The sequence below is a fragment of the Pimephales promelas genome, chromosome 6, assembly GCF_988280905.1.
Source record: "Pimephales promelas chromosome 6, fPimPro1.hap1.1, whole genome shotgun sequence".
Classification (NCBI taxonomy): domain Eukaryota; kingdom Metazoa; phylum Chordata; class Actinopteri; order Cypriniformes; family Leuciscidae; genus Pimephales; species Pimephales promelas.
In genome coordinates, this window is record NC_142774.1 from 14,929,499 (window position 1) to 14,944,430 (window position 14,932).

The 14,932-nt window shown below is 36.7% G+C and overlaps 1 protein-coding gene across 2 annotated transcripts in view; it reads right to left on the reverse strand.

Annotated features, from left to right (window-relative positions):
- arhgap10 (Rho GTPase activating protein 10) overlaps window positions 1-14,932 on the reverse strand; it is a 72,040-nt gene that overhangs the window by 40,507 nt on the left and 16,601 nt on the right. For both annotated transcript variants that reach the window (XM_089132145.1, XM_089132146.1), the window contains exons 2-5: window positions 6,535-6,630; window positions 6,371-6,432; window positions 2,164-2,235; window positions 1,922-2,023 (exon numbers count right to left, since the gene is read on the reverse strand). In XM_089132145.1, coding sequence (XP_088988271.1) covers window positions 1,922-2,023; window positions 2,164-2,235; window positions 6,371-6,432; window positions 6,535-6,630 — 332 coding nt within the window. The remainder of the gene's footprint in view (window positions 1-1,921; window positions 2,024-2,163; window positions 2,236-6,370; window positions 6,433-6,534; window positions 6,631-14,932) is intronic.

Here is a 14,932-nt window from a genome sequence, read left to right on the forward strand (position 1 = left end):
GTGCTATAGATGGGATGGCCGTATCCTTCAGCACATTATATGGTCCGTGTGGCAAATTCCATTTTTTCAAAATAGTCGTCCTCATTGAAATGTACCGAGCAAACATAATGTCCCTTGATAATCTTAGGTGTGTTTGGATAAATATCCAGAGTAAGTTAGCCATTTCTTCATCCAGTCAGCGTTTTTAGTTGGAATTCTGTGAAACATGGTATTACCTCCCCTGTTTACTGTCGCAGCTATTTACAATAGAGCGAAAACCCATGACTCTAAACTACGCTTTTACTATTTATAAATTGCTGACTCTATTACCCAAACACCGAGCGAACTCTCCGCTCCTCACCACGGCGTGTCTCCGGTGATGCGGTTATTACGCCGTCAAAGTAGCAGTGCTTCGCCTTCAGAGAATAGTTCCCAGGTTTTATACGGTTAAAAGATGTCTGTGTCTCATTTGACTTTGTTATTTGTACATTATGTGACAATACAAATCACTACATGTAAATAGGAAAACGTTTGCGTTATTTTGCCACTCATTTGGATTAGTATGAAAGCTGCAACCAGTCACATCCAGTCTTTGTGCTAAGCTAGGCTAGCGGTGGGTGCGTCAAACAGACTTATAGCACGCACGGAGATGAAAAAGGTATGTATGGACTTATCTAACTCTGGGGGGTAAGGTGAATAGGCTAAAGTCCCAAAAAGTCGAGGTGTTCCTTTAAATAGAGTGCATCACACTGACGTCTCTTAGCAACATTCCATGGCGAACTCCATCATAAATAAACACAGTTATGTAGGCTTAAAGTCTCAAAGCTTTACCAAAATAACTTGAACTTGCAATTGAATGTGTCTATGCCCACGTTTACACTGCATTTAAATGTGGGAATGAATCACTTAAGCTTTTGTTCTCTGTGTGTTATGCGTTCTGGCATATAATGAATACGGGAATGACTCCCAAAATTCATTCAGTTGGCATTGCAATAACCACAACAATGTTTAGATTTCTAGTAAATAAGAAAATTGGATGCCAATAGTTTAACTTCAACCCAAATGTTGTTTGTGATTTAAGCTAGTTTTAACATTAATTATAGTTACTAAAGATACTAAAGTCATTTGATTATTATTTATTTGATTTTTAATAAACCACCACCAACAGATTCCCTCTTTTATCATTGAGCCCATGCTTTAAACAGAGTGGATTAAATGCATTGTAAACATAGGACTGGAGGGAGAAACTACACAGCATGAAATAAATTAATTTTATTATGAGAGTGTCTGCATTAACACTGAGTTGAGAGTTGTTGAATTAAGTTGTCTTGAGATGTAACAGTGTCTAAATATGTACAGTAGAATAATTTGTTGCGCACTAGATTAGAGTGAATGACCAAAATCCCTCTCCCTAACCATATTTGTCTGGAGTCAATGTGTACGGCCCATGACAAGTTAAGTGTCTTATGAACTGGAGAAAATTTAGCAGTCCTCTGGCATTCTATAATATCTCTAAGTATCTTATACTTCGAAGTATGTCTGCTGTAAACACCAGTCTGACACTAAATAGCCCACTACTAAAACCCCAGCCATTGAACCCAAAAAAAACACACGTCCAGAGTAACATAATACCCACCATAAAAAAATATCAACAGTCTCTAGTTGTTTTTGTGCTCAATGTATTCAACATTCATGGCAGATTGCACGCCTTAAAAGGTTATGTTCCCCAGACATTGTTAGATCAAGTCAGATGCCTAGCTTATAGTAGAAATAATGACAAACTGATCCTTCACTAAACAGTATTGTAAAGAATATAGAAAACCAATGGCCTTGACATAAAAATCTATTTTTTTTTTTCCAAAGGATAAGACGAAAACCAGCATTCATTAAAATAGTTTGCATTACACATCCATGTGTGTGGGAAGAATGAAATGTAAAGTACCTCCTGTAATTGTGGCTCCTTCTTCTTTGCTGACATGTTCAAAAGTTTCTCTAGCGAACTGTAGTACTTCTCTGTTTCCTTCTCGTACCTCTTTCTCTCTGCCTGAAATATCAAATTGAGGAACTTACTATTTTTAACATATGGAAATGTTTATGATAAATGTACAGTTTTCCATGTCTTTTAATTAAATCAATGCAAACATCTTAAATGTGGGAGCTAACAGTGAAGACCTAGATTTTTACCTTTGCTGAGCCGAGCTGCTCTTTCCGAAACTTTTCTAAAGGCTTCATCAGTGTCTCTGTGATGTTTCTCATCTGTGAAAATGCAATTCAGTATTTTGATATATAATATTTGACCATTTCATTTAATTGTATTAAACATCAGAAGAAACAAACAGAAGAAACTCGAGTGATTGTAGGTTAAAATTTTTCAATTTTAATTTCAAAGGTCAATAAAGCTGACATCCTTGCATCACCTATTCAGTAGTTTGGTTTTGGTTTTTTTATTTAATTATATCAAGAAAGCCTTAAAACATAAAAACAAAAGCCATCAAAATATAATCGAGGATTAAAACACAATAAAGTCCAGGACTTATTTCCATTGTGGTTCTCTTACACATAACGTCAAGACAGGACAATTACATATGTGATAACAATGACAACATACTACAAACATTTTCATTTTCTATACACATTATAGATGGTAACTGTCTCCTTGTTCTATTTCGCTACCCTCTCTAATAACCAATCCTTGGTCCTCTTTTTAAAAGAATTAATGCTTAAGATTAGTTTAATTTGCCGGTCTAACATGTTCCACTGAACAGCCCCTATATAGGCAAATGTTTTTTTTCCCCTAACATTGTCTTGAATGCATAAGGACAGAGATCTGATATACTGCCATGAGTGTAAACAGTGTACGTGTCCTTCATCTTAGTAATAAGGCCCAACAAATAATTTGGAACTTTACCATACAACATTTTGTGAGTCATAGTCAGTCTTGACATAATAACGCGTGACTCAACAGGAAGCCAGTTAAGCTCAGCAAATTGTGCCTTACCTACATGAGACCTATGGCCCATGTTTAGAATTACTCTTATTAATTTATTTTGTGCTGTTTGCAGCCTTCCTTTAAGTCGTTTTCTAAGGCCTTTAAACCAGGAAGTGCATGCATATTCAAACTGGTTTAAAATTAAAGCGTTAGCTAAAATGATCATTGTTGACCTATCTAAAAATGTAGAGTTTCTAGCTAAAAACTTTATCAGCCCAGTGACTTTACTCAGTCAGAACTTTGTTGGCCATCATCCTGCCATCCAAGTTGTTTTCTAGGATGCAACCCAGGTATTTTACTGACGTTTTTGTACTGACCTCAATATTATTCAAAATAACCCTAAATTTCGAGCATCTGTTTAGTTTATATTTTGAACCAAACAGAATAGCCTCTGTCTTGTCAAAATGTAGAGACAGCATATTGCCAATCAGCCAGTTGTTTACAGAAGATAACTCACTCAGGTTACTCTCTAGTTTAGTCATGACTAAACCTACACAGAAACTGTAATAAATCTCCAGAAAGCTCCACAGATTTCTACAGAAATGCCTACAGCTGCCATTCATAAAATTCTACACTTCCCCCACTGCTTACATTTTTGTTTACTAAATATGCTGGATAATATAATTCTTTCATCTAATAAGAGTGTAGTACCTTAAAAGGTAATTTGCTCAATATTCTATGTGGTGCTTGTGATGACAAGCCAAATATGCAATAGTACAGAGCCCCTAAAGCAGGGTTGGGCAACATAGGACCTCGAGTTAAAGGGTACATATCATGCTTTTAAATCATTCATTTTTACATATAAATCATACATTTGAGGTCTATATAAAGCATAACTGCAATGTTTGGGTCTGAATTCCTCATTATTATAGCTCCACAGGCCTCTTTTCTACCCCTTTTCTGAAGTGCATTCGTGAGCAACTCGTTTTGAAGCGGCCCCTTTAAATAAAAAAGAGATGCGTCACACCCCGCCCGCTCTCCAGGTTGCTGAGTTCACACTCGGTTAAAATCGTTCGGCCATTTTAGTAGTTTGATTAGAGATATATAATTATATACCATAGCTTCAAAGAACATTTTGTCAACAAAATGTCAACAACAGAAGACTTGTCCATCAAGCCTTACATGGTCGAGCCAGAGCGAGCGATTTGAAAAAGACGACGACGAACCTGCAGAACAACATCTTCATTAGGATGTATTGCTATGGTATGTAACTGTATTGTGTTATAAGTGAAAGTCGATTATTTCTCTTGTTAAAACAAGCACACTGACAAGATAAATGACTACGGTTTAATCTTACCACTAAAAATCTGCATTGATAATATGATACGTTTAGAAAAGCATCAGAAAACACAGCAGCTAAATGACCATTGATGAAACTCAAGAACAATAATACTTCAAACGTGTAATGTTACTTCAAAACAAAAACAAAGAAAGACAAAGGTACTGCTAAACCATGACCACCATGTGTTTTAGTAAAGTAAAGTCCTTTACGTTTATTAACGATATTATTATAACGATATATTACAGCTTATCGAAATGCTCTGTTCGTCGTCTCCAAAGATAGAATGAATTTACCCCTCATTCAGACGAAGTCGATCGGCAAAACCCTTCTTAATACTGGCGGAGGTTGTTGAAGTTGGAATCCTTGAAATGCTTCAGGTCAGTACATCCAACAACCGAACATTTTGACTTGCCCCTTCGTAACTTCTGCATCATTGAGCTTGGACTACAAAATCGGAGCGAGAAATAATAATGGCGGATTACTCGAAGTGTTGGGCCGGTAGTTAATGTCCTTATTTGTCAGTTCCGCTGCAAATACTGAGACGTAATTCTGAACAGGTTGAAAAATATGACCAAAACAGAATATAAAAATATAAACGAAGAACCTGAAGAGAATAATTTCATCTTTTCTGTACTTATAAACACTCCAAATATACAACAAAATGCATTTAAGGGCTGAAAAGGTGGATTTTGCATGATATGTCCTCTTTAAGCTTCAACCCCAATCACATACATCTCATAGATGAGCTTTATCAGGGTTGTAGCTAAACAATGCAGGAAACTGGATTTATAGTAGTCCAACCCTTTCCTAAAAGGACATTGATGCTTTTGCGTTCACTTGCAAAACTTTTCGCAAAAAAAACGTTTTACGATCCCCAAGAAACTTTGCTTTAACTCACAAAACTTTCTCATAAATCGCATTCGCCAAGGAAACTTTGCATCTGCTCACAAAATAATTATTATTTCCATCACAAGTTTGGTATTTGTCCAAGAAAATTTGTGAGAGAACATGAAACTTTTCGGGAGAGTTTGCAAGGTTTCTCTGAGAAATGCAGAAGTTTTGCAAGCAAACCCAAACACGTCGAAAAACCATTTCCCTTTAAGGGCTCAGAACAATATAAATGCAGCTCTCCACATATTTCTTATGATTTATTTATATTTGTAGTGTAAATCAAGCTTCTTGAAATTTAGGAATACTTTTCCCCATTTGAAGTAATTAAGGACATTCTCTTTACCCTTAAATGAGGTAATGAACTGACCAAGGCAACCCATGATGTGACTGTTAGAATGAGCATAGAATGGTCTACCACTACTCTGTTTCGGACCCTGTCAGGACCCGTTAGCTCTGCCCCTTCTACACATGACTCCAAAGAGCCAAGGGGCCAAAACGTCATTGGCCTGCTGAGGTGTTATGAACGGGTGGGGCTCAAATCTGAGCTCATGACAACTGTCAGCTGTTGCACTTTGAGTCATGGGCAGGGCCTTTCAACTCTAATTCTGCATACTAAATAAATACTAACATGACCTACATGCAACATGAGCCCTTCCTAGCTAGATGGTTAACCACCTATTAGGATATATAGTCCTCTCATACATTAAGAATGCAGAGGAAGTGATTTGTCATCTAATCTAATAGGTAAAAGTGAATTTTTTTGTCTCATTTTTACACATTTTACACTCTAAAATCAAGTTGCTAAGTTAATTACAGACAACATATACATTAGTCTTTGAAATGACTTAAACCAATTGCCATTGGATGTTCTTGCAACGTTTTTGAAAGTACAGTTCCTACACAACATAGTTGAGGTGACATGACTCAACATAAGCAGCGGTCTTGCGCAATCTCTGAGTAATCTGTGAGAAAGGACACAAATAACTTATGGCAATGTAACTCAGTTCCTGTAGCAAAACTATGACTAAATAATGCAGTAACAAACAGAGGACTGATGTTGCTTTACAGACTGTGTTGAACTCAGTGTTAAAACTGATTACAGAATGTGTCTCTCCACAAGCAAATGGCCATGCTGGCATGTTCTAAAAATATCTTTTAGCCTGCAAGGAATTGAGTGAAATGTATAACAGAGAGTTTGTTTGGTGCAAGTCTCAACTGGTTGTGCTCACCATTAGCTCTCTTTGGTCTTCCAAGTTTCTGAGAAAGGATGAGAACTCTTGCAAAGATTCATCTGAAATGAAACATATGCAGACCCTGAGCAAAGCACGGTATAAGCAAATGCATGCATGCATGTAAATTAATATATGCAAAAAGGGAAGACAAAAAACCTCACCAATGCACTTCTCATCGTCAGTTTTGGCATCGCCGATGTATTCAAATTTGAACTCGCCCAGGCACTGAGCAAACTTCTTCTGGGCCAATGAAAGCTCTGTAAAGGAAAGAGTGAAGACATAGAAAAAAATTAGGAATTGCTTTATTTTTGGGTGCTGTGGCGGCAGAGTGTTTTCCCATCATTTCCATTTGGGAACGTGTGCCACACATTAACCTACGCTACCATTGAAAGTTTGGGGTCTGTAATATTTTGGTAATACTTTATAAGGTCTCATGTTAACAGTAGTTAATGAATTAAGTGACATTTATTACCTAATATTAACAAATATGACTCTTGATTTTAAAATAAATGTTAAAACTAACATTAACTAAGATTAATAAATGCTGTAGAAATATTGTTAACTCTTAGTTTATGATAACTACTATTTTTTTTTTTTTTAAATAAATCAAAAGTGACATTAAGGACATTTATGATGTCACAAAGATATTGCTAGTTGTTTTTAACATTCTATTCATCAAAATGTCCTGAAAAATGTCCCTTAAGAGACTTCTAGCAAAAACACTAAAACATAATATAGACCAAACTTTTGAAGGGTAAAGTTAAAGTATGTAAACCAATCTATGACATGACCTTAAACATTTAAAACACACACAATCGTTTTATTGCATCACACTGGGGATATTTGGATTGCATTGTCTTCTGTTCAGGTGAAGTATTCCCAAAGAATATTTTAACAATACCACCTATTTACAGATATGAGCTGGTCATAATGAAAGTTCTGCTCTGCAAACATCCTGCTGGACTCTTGTGTTGCCAAAAGCATCCTGAAGTGGCAGGTGTTGCTAATTGATACCAAGAATTCCCCTTCTCTCAGGAAAACATGTGGAAAACCCAATGAAAAAGGGGATGGGACTTCATCTGGAACATGATTCTGGGAGAGGATTTGTAAATCAGAGGGAGCAAATTTCATTCTGTGGACTCCCAAAGGATGATCCCGATATAAGTGAACTCTCACTGGGGTCCGTGGGACAGAGTGCTGGGGTATTTTAGGATGAACACTATGAGCAGTATCCAGCAATGTAGTGTCGTCAACACTAACAGCTGGGCCCGTCTGTGTGGAATGAGCTGGCAGTGCAGTAGACCTATCACATCTTATTTTGCTAACTATGGCGGTTTCTAAATTTGCTTGCCATATTTGTCTCAGATTTACAGTATTTTATCCTTATAGAAAGAATCATTCTAACTTAATTCCATTTAATCATTAATGAATAACCCAAATTTCATTTATGGCCACACAGCTACCCATTAAGCTGCTTACTCCACCCTCTAGCCCAGTCCGACTCTGAACTAATAACGCCCGGTCAACGCATCTGTGCGGGTTGGAGTGAATGTGGATTACTCTACAACAATGCTCAATCATGTGAGTCTGGCAGAGTGGACTTGCTGACTAAATGCCCCAGGACAGAATGGAGAGTGAGAATGTCAAAAGATGTGAATGATAAACACTATGCTCTAGGGCAGGGCAGGGCAGGTCAGGGGTATTCAATTAAAGTTCCATGAGACCCAGTCTCTACATTTTTTACTTTAAGCATATGTCTGTACACTATGTGACATTTGGAGTGCGTCAGTGAGAAGCTTTACTATCAATTGTTTTCAAAAGTTTATGTAAACATATCACAGCATTATTATGAATAAGATAATTAGTACTGTATTGTGAAAAAATAAAAATTAATAATTATAAAAATATGGTCTATCAATTATTAGCAATCTATATCTAGGCTCAATGCAAAGGATGATTTTTCTATTGGCCCACTTGGGCCAGTGGTTCAAATTCTTACTTGCCCTGCCAAAAATTGCCCGACCAAAAAAAAAAAAAAAAAAGAATAAAATACAAATAAAATGTTTAATTGCTTTGACCCATGCAACAATTGTGTTCTAATATATGAGCCACCAACGTTTTAGATACCAGAAATTCTCTCGTTTACAATTTGCTACCAACACAAACTACTAGCCAAAATAATATAAAGTTCAAACATTATTAAAGACAAAGGAATAAAATAAGAACAAATAAACAAATTACAAGCAACAGCACAAATAAATACAACAGAAAAAATTATACTAGGTTAGTGCTTTTTCTAGGTATCACTATCCAGGCTAACATTAGGCTTCCTGCGATATTCGTATTGTTACCGGTGTTCAGCCTCAACACAGTTTACATCACTTGCACACTCACCGAAGCGTACAAATGACATTCTTAAAAACGCTGTTCGAAATGCCTCTCTTTCCATCACAAACTTATAACCAATCCTGTCAACGTGAAGGGTGGGGCTTTACCTATCATTATTTCTAAGAATACTGTTTTTTTAGAAGGCCGCTGTGTGACTCTGAGATGGCGAACGGGAACATGGTTTGTGTAACATTATCAACACATTATTAGCGGATTGATAATGTAGAAGTGTAAACTTCTACAATTCATTTCATAGACTCAGAGTCGACTCTCACTTTTGAAAGACAATAACTTTATATACGGTGCACATTCAGATATAAATCTTTGCAGGATGTTTTCATTCCCTTTGAGCTATATTCACACTACATGAACAGTCATTTTCAAAAATCAATGATAGGTGCTCATTAATGCCATGGCCTACTAGAGCATTGTTTCTGACCATGTCCATCCCTTTATCACCACCATGGACATATCCTCTGATGGCTACTTCCAGCAGGATAATACACCATGTCACAAATCTCGAATAATTTCAAACTGGTTTCTTGAACATGACAATGAGTTCACTGTACTAAAATGCCCCCCACAGTAATTTTGATTATCAGAGATGATTTAAGGGATACAATTATTGACTGAAAATACGGATTAAAATATTAAATGATAAATGACCCAGAACTGGGACTAAATATGGACTGCTGTCTGATAATTGGTGGCCACTGCTCTAGGGAAAAAAATAATAATTAGTGAGAGGTTGTATTATTCTGTATATTTCCGAGAAGTGTATTAGTGTCTAGATAGATCCATGACAGTAACCATGCACGCATCTTTAAAGACAACATCTGTCTAACAATGCCTCTATTAACTCCACAGCACCACTGTGTGCAGAGGAGGTTGATCACCTAATTCTAGTGGGTATTAGTATTAAGAAGGGCATTAGGAAGGGCAAATGGCAGCCCGTGGGCAGCTGGGCACTGGCCTAAATCAATGCATTGTTTGATGAGCTTCTGTTCTTTCAGCCAGACTCAAAATAGAGTCGGCAGGAAATTTTCTTTCCTCTCTTACATATATGTGCAAGGTAAGCATCACTCCGTAAACATATAAAGATGTGGCTGCGGAAATTGCCACGTTACAACATGCAATGAGATGTGAAATTCAAAACCCATGGAGTGCCATGAGGAATGTGTGTAGATCCAACTGTGGCTCAACAGAACTCTAGGCAAATCATCTGGAATATAAAAGTTAAATGGCATATAAAAGTAAAATTATACATATGAAGAGTTCAGATGCAAAAGCCTCTAAATGCCATTTGAAATTTTTTTCTTTAATGATGATTTTTATCAAACTTGTATATTTAAGTTCAGTAATTTCACTTAAATAACAATTAATAGGTAATTATCATTGCCATTTAAGTGAAATCACTGAACTTAAATATACAAGCTTGATAAAAATGATCATTCTAGAAGAAAATTTCAAATGGCACTTAGAGGCTTTTGCATCCGAACTCTTCATATACACACTACACAGTACCATTTACAAGTTTGGTGCTGGTAGGTTTTAAAAAAAAATGTTTTTGATAAAAGTCTCATGCTCACCATGGCTGCATTAATTTGATTAAAAACTAATAATAATTACATACAAGAGTTTGTAATTGGTAAGTTTAAAAAACTTTTTTTTTTGTTTGTTTTTGAAAAAAGTCTCTTATCAGGTGCTTCTTCTTATCTCTTATCAGGCACCAAAGCGACTTCTAAAAGGAAAAAGAACAATAGAAGCAATCAAATCAACAATAGGGCAATGATATGCATGTCGTGACTATTCACAACTAGACCAGCGCAGCACACATAACAATGATTTTTTTTTTATTTATTTATTTTTTTTTTTATTATAGATATAGACTAGTAAGTGTTAGTAAAACTGAAACAAAGGTTGGTGAAAGAGATGTGTCTTTGGTAGATTCTCAGCATCTGAAAGACTCGAGTTTGAATCGGGTTTGAGTTAGGCAGTTCATTCCTCCAGCTTAGAACAGTCAAGGTAAAGGTCAGTGAAAGTGATTTTGTGCTGCTTTGGCATGACACCACAAGGCGCAGTTCACTTGCATAACTCAAGTTTATGAATGCAAGTCTGAAATAACAGTAGGTCTGAAATAAGGAGTTAAGGTATAGAGGTACAGAGCCAGTGGTTGTTCTGTAAGCAAGCATCAGTGCCTTGCATTTGATGCGAGCAGCAATTGGCAACCAGTGCATCTTTGTGAGAGGTGTGACGCATGCTCTCTTCAGTTTGAAAAAAAAAAAAAAAAAAAAAACACTCTAGCTGCAGCATTCTGGATCAGTTACAGAGGTTTGACAGTGCAAGCTGGAAGACCTGCTTTAGTTCAGTCTGGATAGAACAAGTGCTTGGTAAAGGAGTTGTGTATCATGCTCTGATAGGAAGGGCCTGACGCCCGTTTCACACATACTCCGTTTGCAGTGCGTATGCGTTGAGTGTTGCGGTGCGTAACCGGTACAGGAGCCGCACGCGCTAAAGTGCTTTCACATATGCTGCGTTTGCAGTGCGTGAGCTGTACCACAAATACTCGCTATTTTTATTTCAAAATCAGAAGTTATGCAGCAATAGTGTGACCAGTGACCAACAGTCCCAGTCCTGTTTTCACGTCCTTCCTGGCCGTTTTTTATAAAGTGATGTCCTGGTTTTCAAAAAAAAAAAAAATAAATAAATAAAACGCTGGAAAAGATCAGCTTTAAAGCTAAATATAGGAGATGAGCAAACAAGGAGGATGAGGAAGAAAAAGAGGATAAAGAGGAAGGAAACTAGTTCGTTTTTGTACGTTTGTGAGAGGTATTTTTGTTCAATTTGAAGGTATTTCTTTTAGTTAATTAATATTATATATTTATTTTTCTAATACAGAAGAGACATTATTTTTTAATCATTATTTCATTCATTATTTTTTAAACCATCTGAATTTGTGTCTTAATACAACAATTTTCTATCCAAAGAGGGGGCATAGCCTATTTTAATTGTATTGAAATTAATAAGGCATCTTTGAGTAAACTTCGAGTATCATTTGTTTTCTGGGCCATGTGTCCTGGTTTTTGGTAATCAAAATATGTTCACCATATGCAGCAACTTTTATTAAAACAAAAGTTTTGCCATGGCTTTGCGATTCTCTTTAACAAACTTGAATGGACGCATGCTCGTTTAAACACGATTGCATACAATTCCATGCATTACTTATATATTAAGATGTCTTAAAGTAAAAATATGAAACAATTAAATACCTTTATGGAGAGATTATTACATTTTATTGAATTAAATGCATTTATGGTGAAACTACTACATTTCGAGGTCAATCTGAGTTCATTTTGACCACGAACCGTGCGCTGTCACTTTATTTCTGCGTTTGCAGCACAGCAGAAATAGACTCGGTACGGAAACGATCTCTGCACTGCTGTATACGCACCGCAACTGGAACGGATCGACGGACTGCATCCGCGTGCAGTGTGAAAGCTCTAACCTGTTAACATGGGTACGGAAAAAAATACGGACCGCATACGCACTGCAAACAGAGTATGTGTGAAACGGGCGTGATCCTCCTAACGTTGTATAAGGCAAATCTGCAGTACCGGCAATTCTAGCAATGTGAAGTTCAATTGATCATCAATCAAAACTCCAAGGTTCATGACTGATGATGAACATAGCTGAAAGTTTTGGTGTAGTGTGTGGTTATTTGTGTTATCATTTGCAATTTGTTCTTATTTTATTACTGAATGTTTACTTTATTTAGTTTACGTCTCCATATCGGCATGATGACCTTGATCTTCAACCAGATGGAACTGGATAATATTCTGATTGTTTCAATCCAATCTGAATTCTGACCTAAAATTCTGCCTGATTCATAATGATACAAGTTGGCCAGAGGTTTTTATTCCTCGATTCTGCCACCTGGAGTTTTGGTTCCTTGCCACTGTCGCCTTTGTGGTAGCCTAATTGGCTTTTGTCTTAAATTTAACATTTAATGTGATATTAAACAATATTATTAATCTGCCTGCATTGGCACCATTATATGAGAACTGAACTGAGCTGGACGAAGACATCACGGTTTTTTCCGGAACAGCTATATATAAAATAACTTTTTTACAAAAAAAAAAAAAAAAAAAAAAAAAATACAAATTCAAAATGACAAAATAATTAATCAGAAAACCTAGCAAAATTGTCTCCTTCTCCTAGCTCATGGACAGCTCCTATTCACACTCTCCGCCTCTGCGAGTTTCGGAAGAGAATGATTCAGATTTCTCATGCCACAGCACTAGAAGACAGACGGGTTGCTCTCATCACATCTACGTAGTCAAGCTCTGTTTTAGTCTGCGCGTCAGGGACAGAAGTGCTAAAAAAATTGCTTATACTGAAGTGCTTATACTGTCTATGATTTTACTCCCCCAGAGTTAAACTGTTGAGTTTTACCTTTTTTGAATCCATTCAGCCAATCTCCGGTTCTGGCGGTACCACTTTTAGCATAGCTTAGCATACATCATTGAAGTGCACAAGAGTCCATTAGAATTTCTCCCAAAAAAATTACCAAAGTGTTTCGATATTTTTCCTATTTAAAACTTGACTCTTCAGTAGTTTCATTGTGCACTAAGACAGATGGAAAATGTAAAGTTGTGATTTTCTAGGCTGATATGCAGGCAACTATACTCTCATTCCTGCCGTACCATGAGTGCAGCAGGCGCGATGACTACACAAACGTAGTCCCGGTTACGTTGGAAGCTGGGCACTATTTTCAGCCGCTGTGTCATATCATTACGCCTGCTGCACTCATGGTACGAAAGTAAAGTTTCCTGATTATTACACAGGAATGAGAGTATAGTTCCTAGTCATATCAGCCTAGAAAATCGCAACTTTACATTTTCCGTCTGTCTTAGTGCACAATGAAACTACAGAAGAGTCAAGTTTTAAATAGGAAAAATATCGAAACAATTTGGTAATTTTTTTGGGAGAAATGCTAATGGTCTTGTGCACTTCAATGATGTATGCTAAGCTATGCTAAAAGTTGTACCGCCAGAACCGGAGATCGGCTGAATGGATTCAAAAAAGGTAAAACTCAACAGTTTAACTCTGGGGGAGATGTAAAATGAGCGTATTTCCAAAAAAAAAAAAAAAAGAGGAGTATCCCTTTAAGCTGGACTGTGGAGCTATTTTCTTCTGGAAACAAACTTTGTTGCATTATTTCCCTGTTATCTCTCTAAAGCTGCTTTAAATAACAATCTGTATTGTAAAAAGCGCTATAAATAAATTTGATTTGACTTGATTATTTGGAAATGTAGTACAACGATTAAAATAAAGCCTTCCTGTGCTGTGCATAGTTATTAAAACACAATTACCTAAATTCTAAAACAAAAAAAATAATAATAATAAGACAATAGCAAATTGTATGTATGGTGGAGGTATGTATGACCATTTCCCCCGAGGTATTAAAATTGGTATCAAACATCAATATTTTTCAAGGTATCGATTTGAAGTTGGAAATTCCAGTATCGTGACAACACTACTATATAGAGCAGTCATCTACGCAACATCAGCTGAAAAAGAACAAGTTCAGAAACTTGAGATATGGACTACCCCATATACCCCCGACCAACATAGCTGACCGAGCAGTATTGCAGGTTTTAACAGGACAGACAGAGATCTGACTCATGGCACTGAGAAATGCTGCTCACTCACTAATGGGCAATGTTTGAAGGATTGATTTGCTTTAGAGGGAGTGGGACTTAAAGGGATAGTTCACTTTGAAATAAATTTTTGATATGTTTTAGCTTACCTCAAGGGCATCCAAGATGTAGGCGTCTTTGTTTCAACAGTATTTTCAATTTTGACATTTTTCAGTCAAACCGTTGTTGTCTATCAGTCATACACTGGAGGCTAAGGGGGTCCACCAAAAAGCATGCACAGAGAAGTCAAAATTAAACATGATTTAATGACTCGTAAATTTAAGTACACATTGATGGCCTAAGACATGAAACGAGCGGTTTGTGTGAGAAAACGAACAGTATTTATATCGTTTTTACCTCTTGTAATCATAGCCATGACAAAATGATCTGACAGGACGGGCGCTTCGGTCTGCGCATGCGGCGGAAGTGATCGCTTGCGCGCCTACGTCACTCTTTGTTTATACAGAGATTT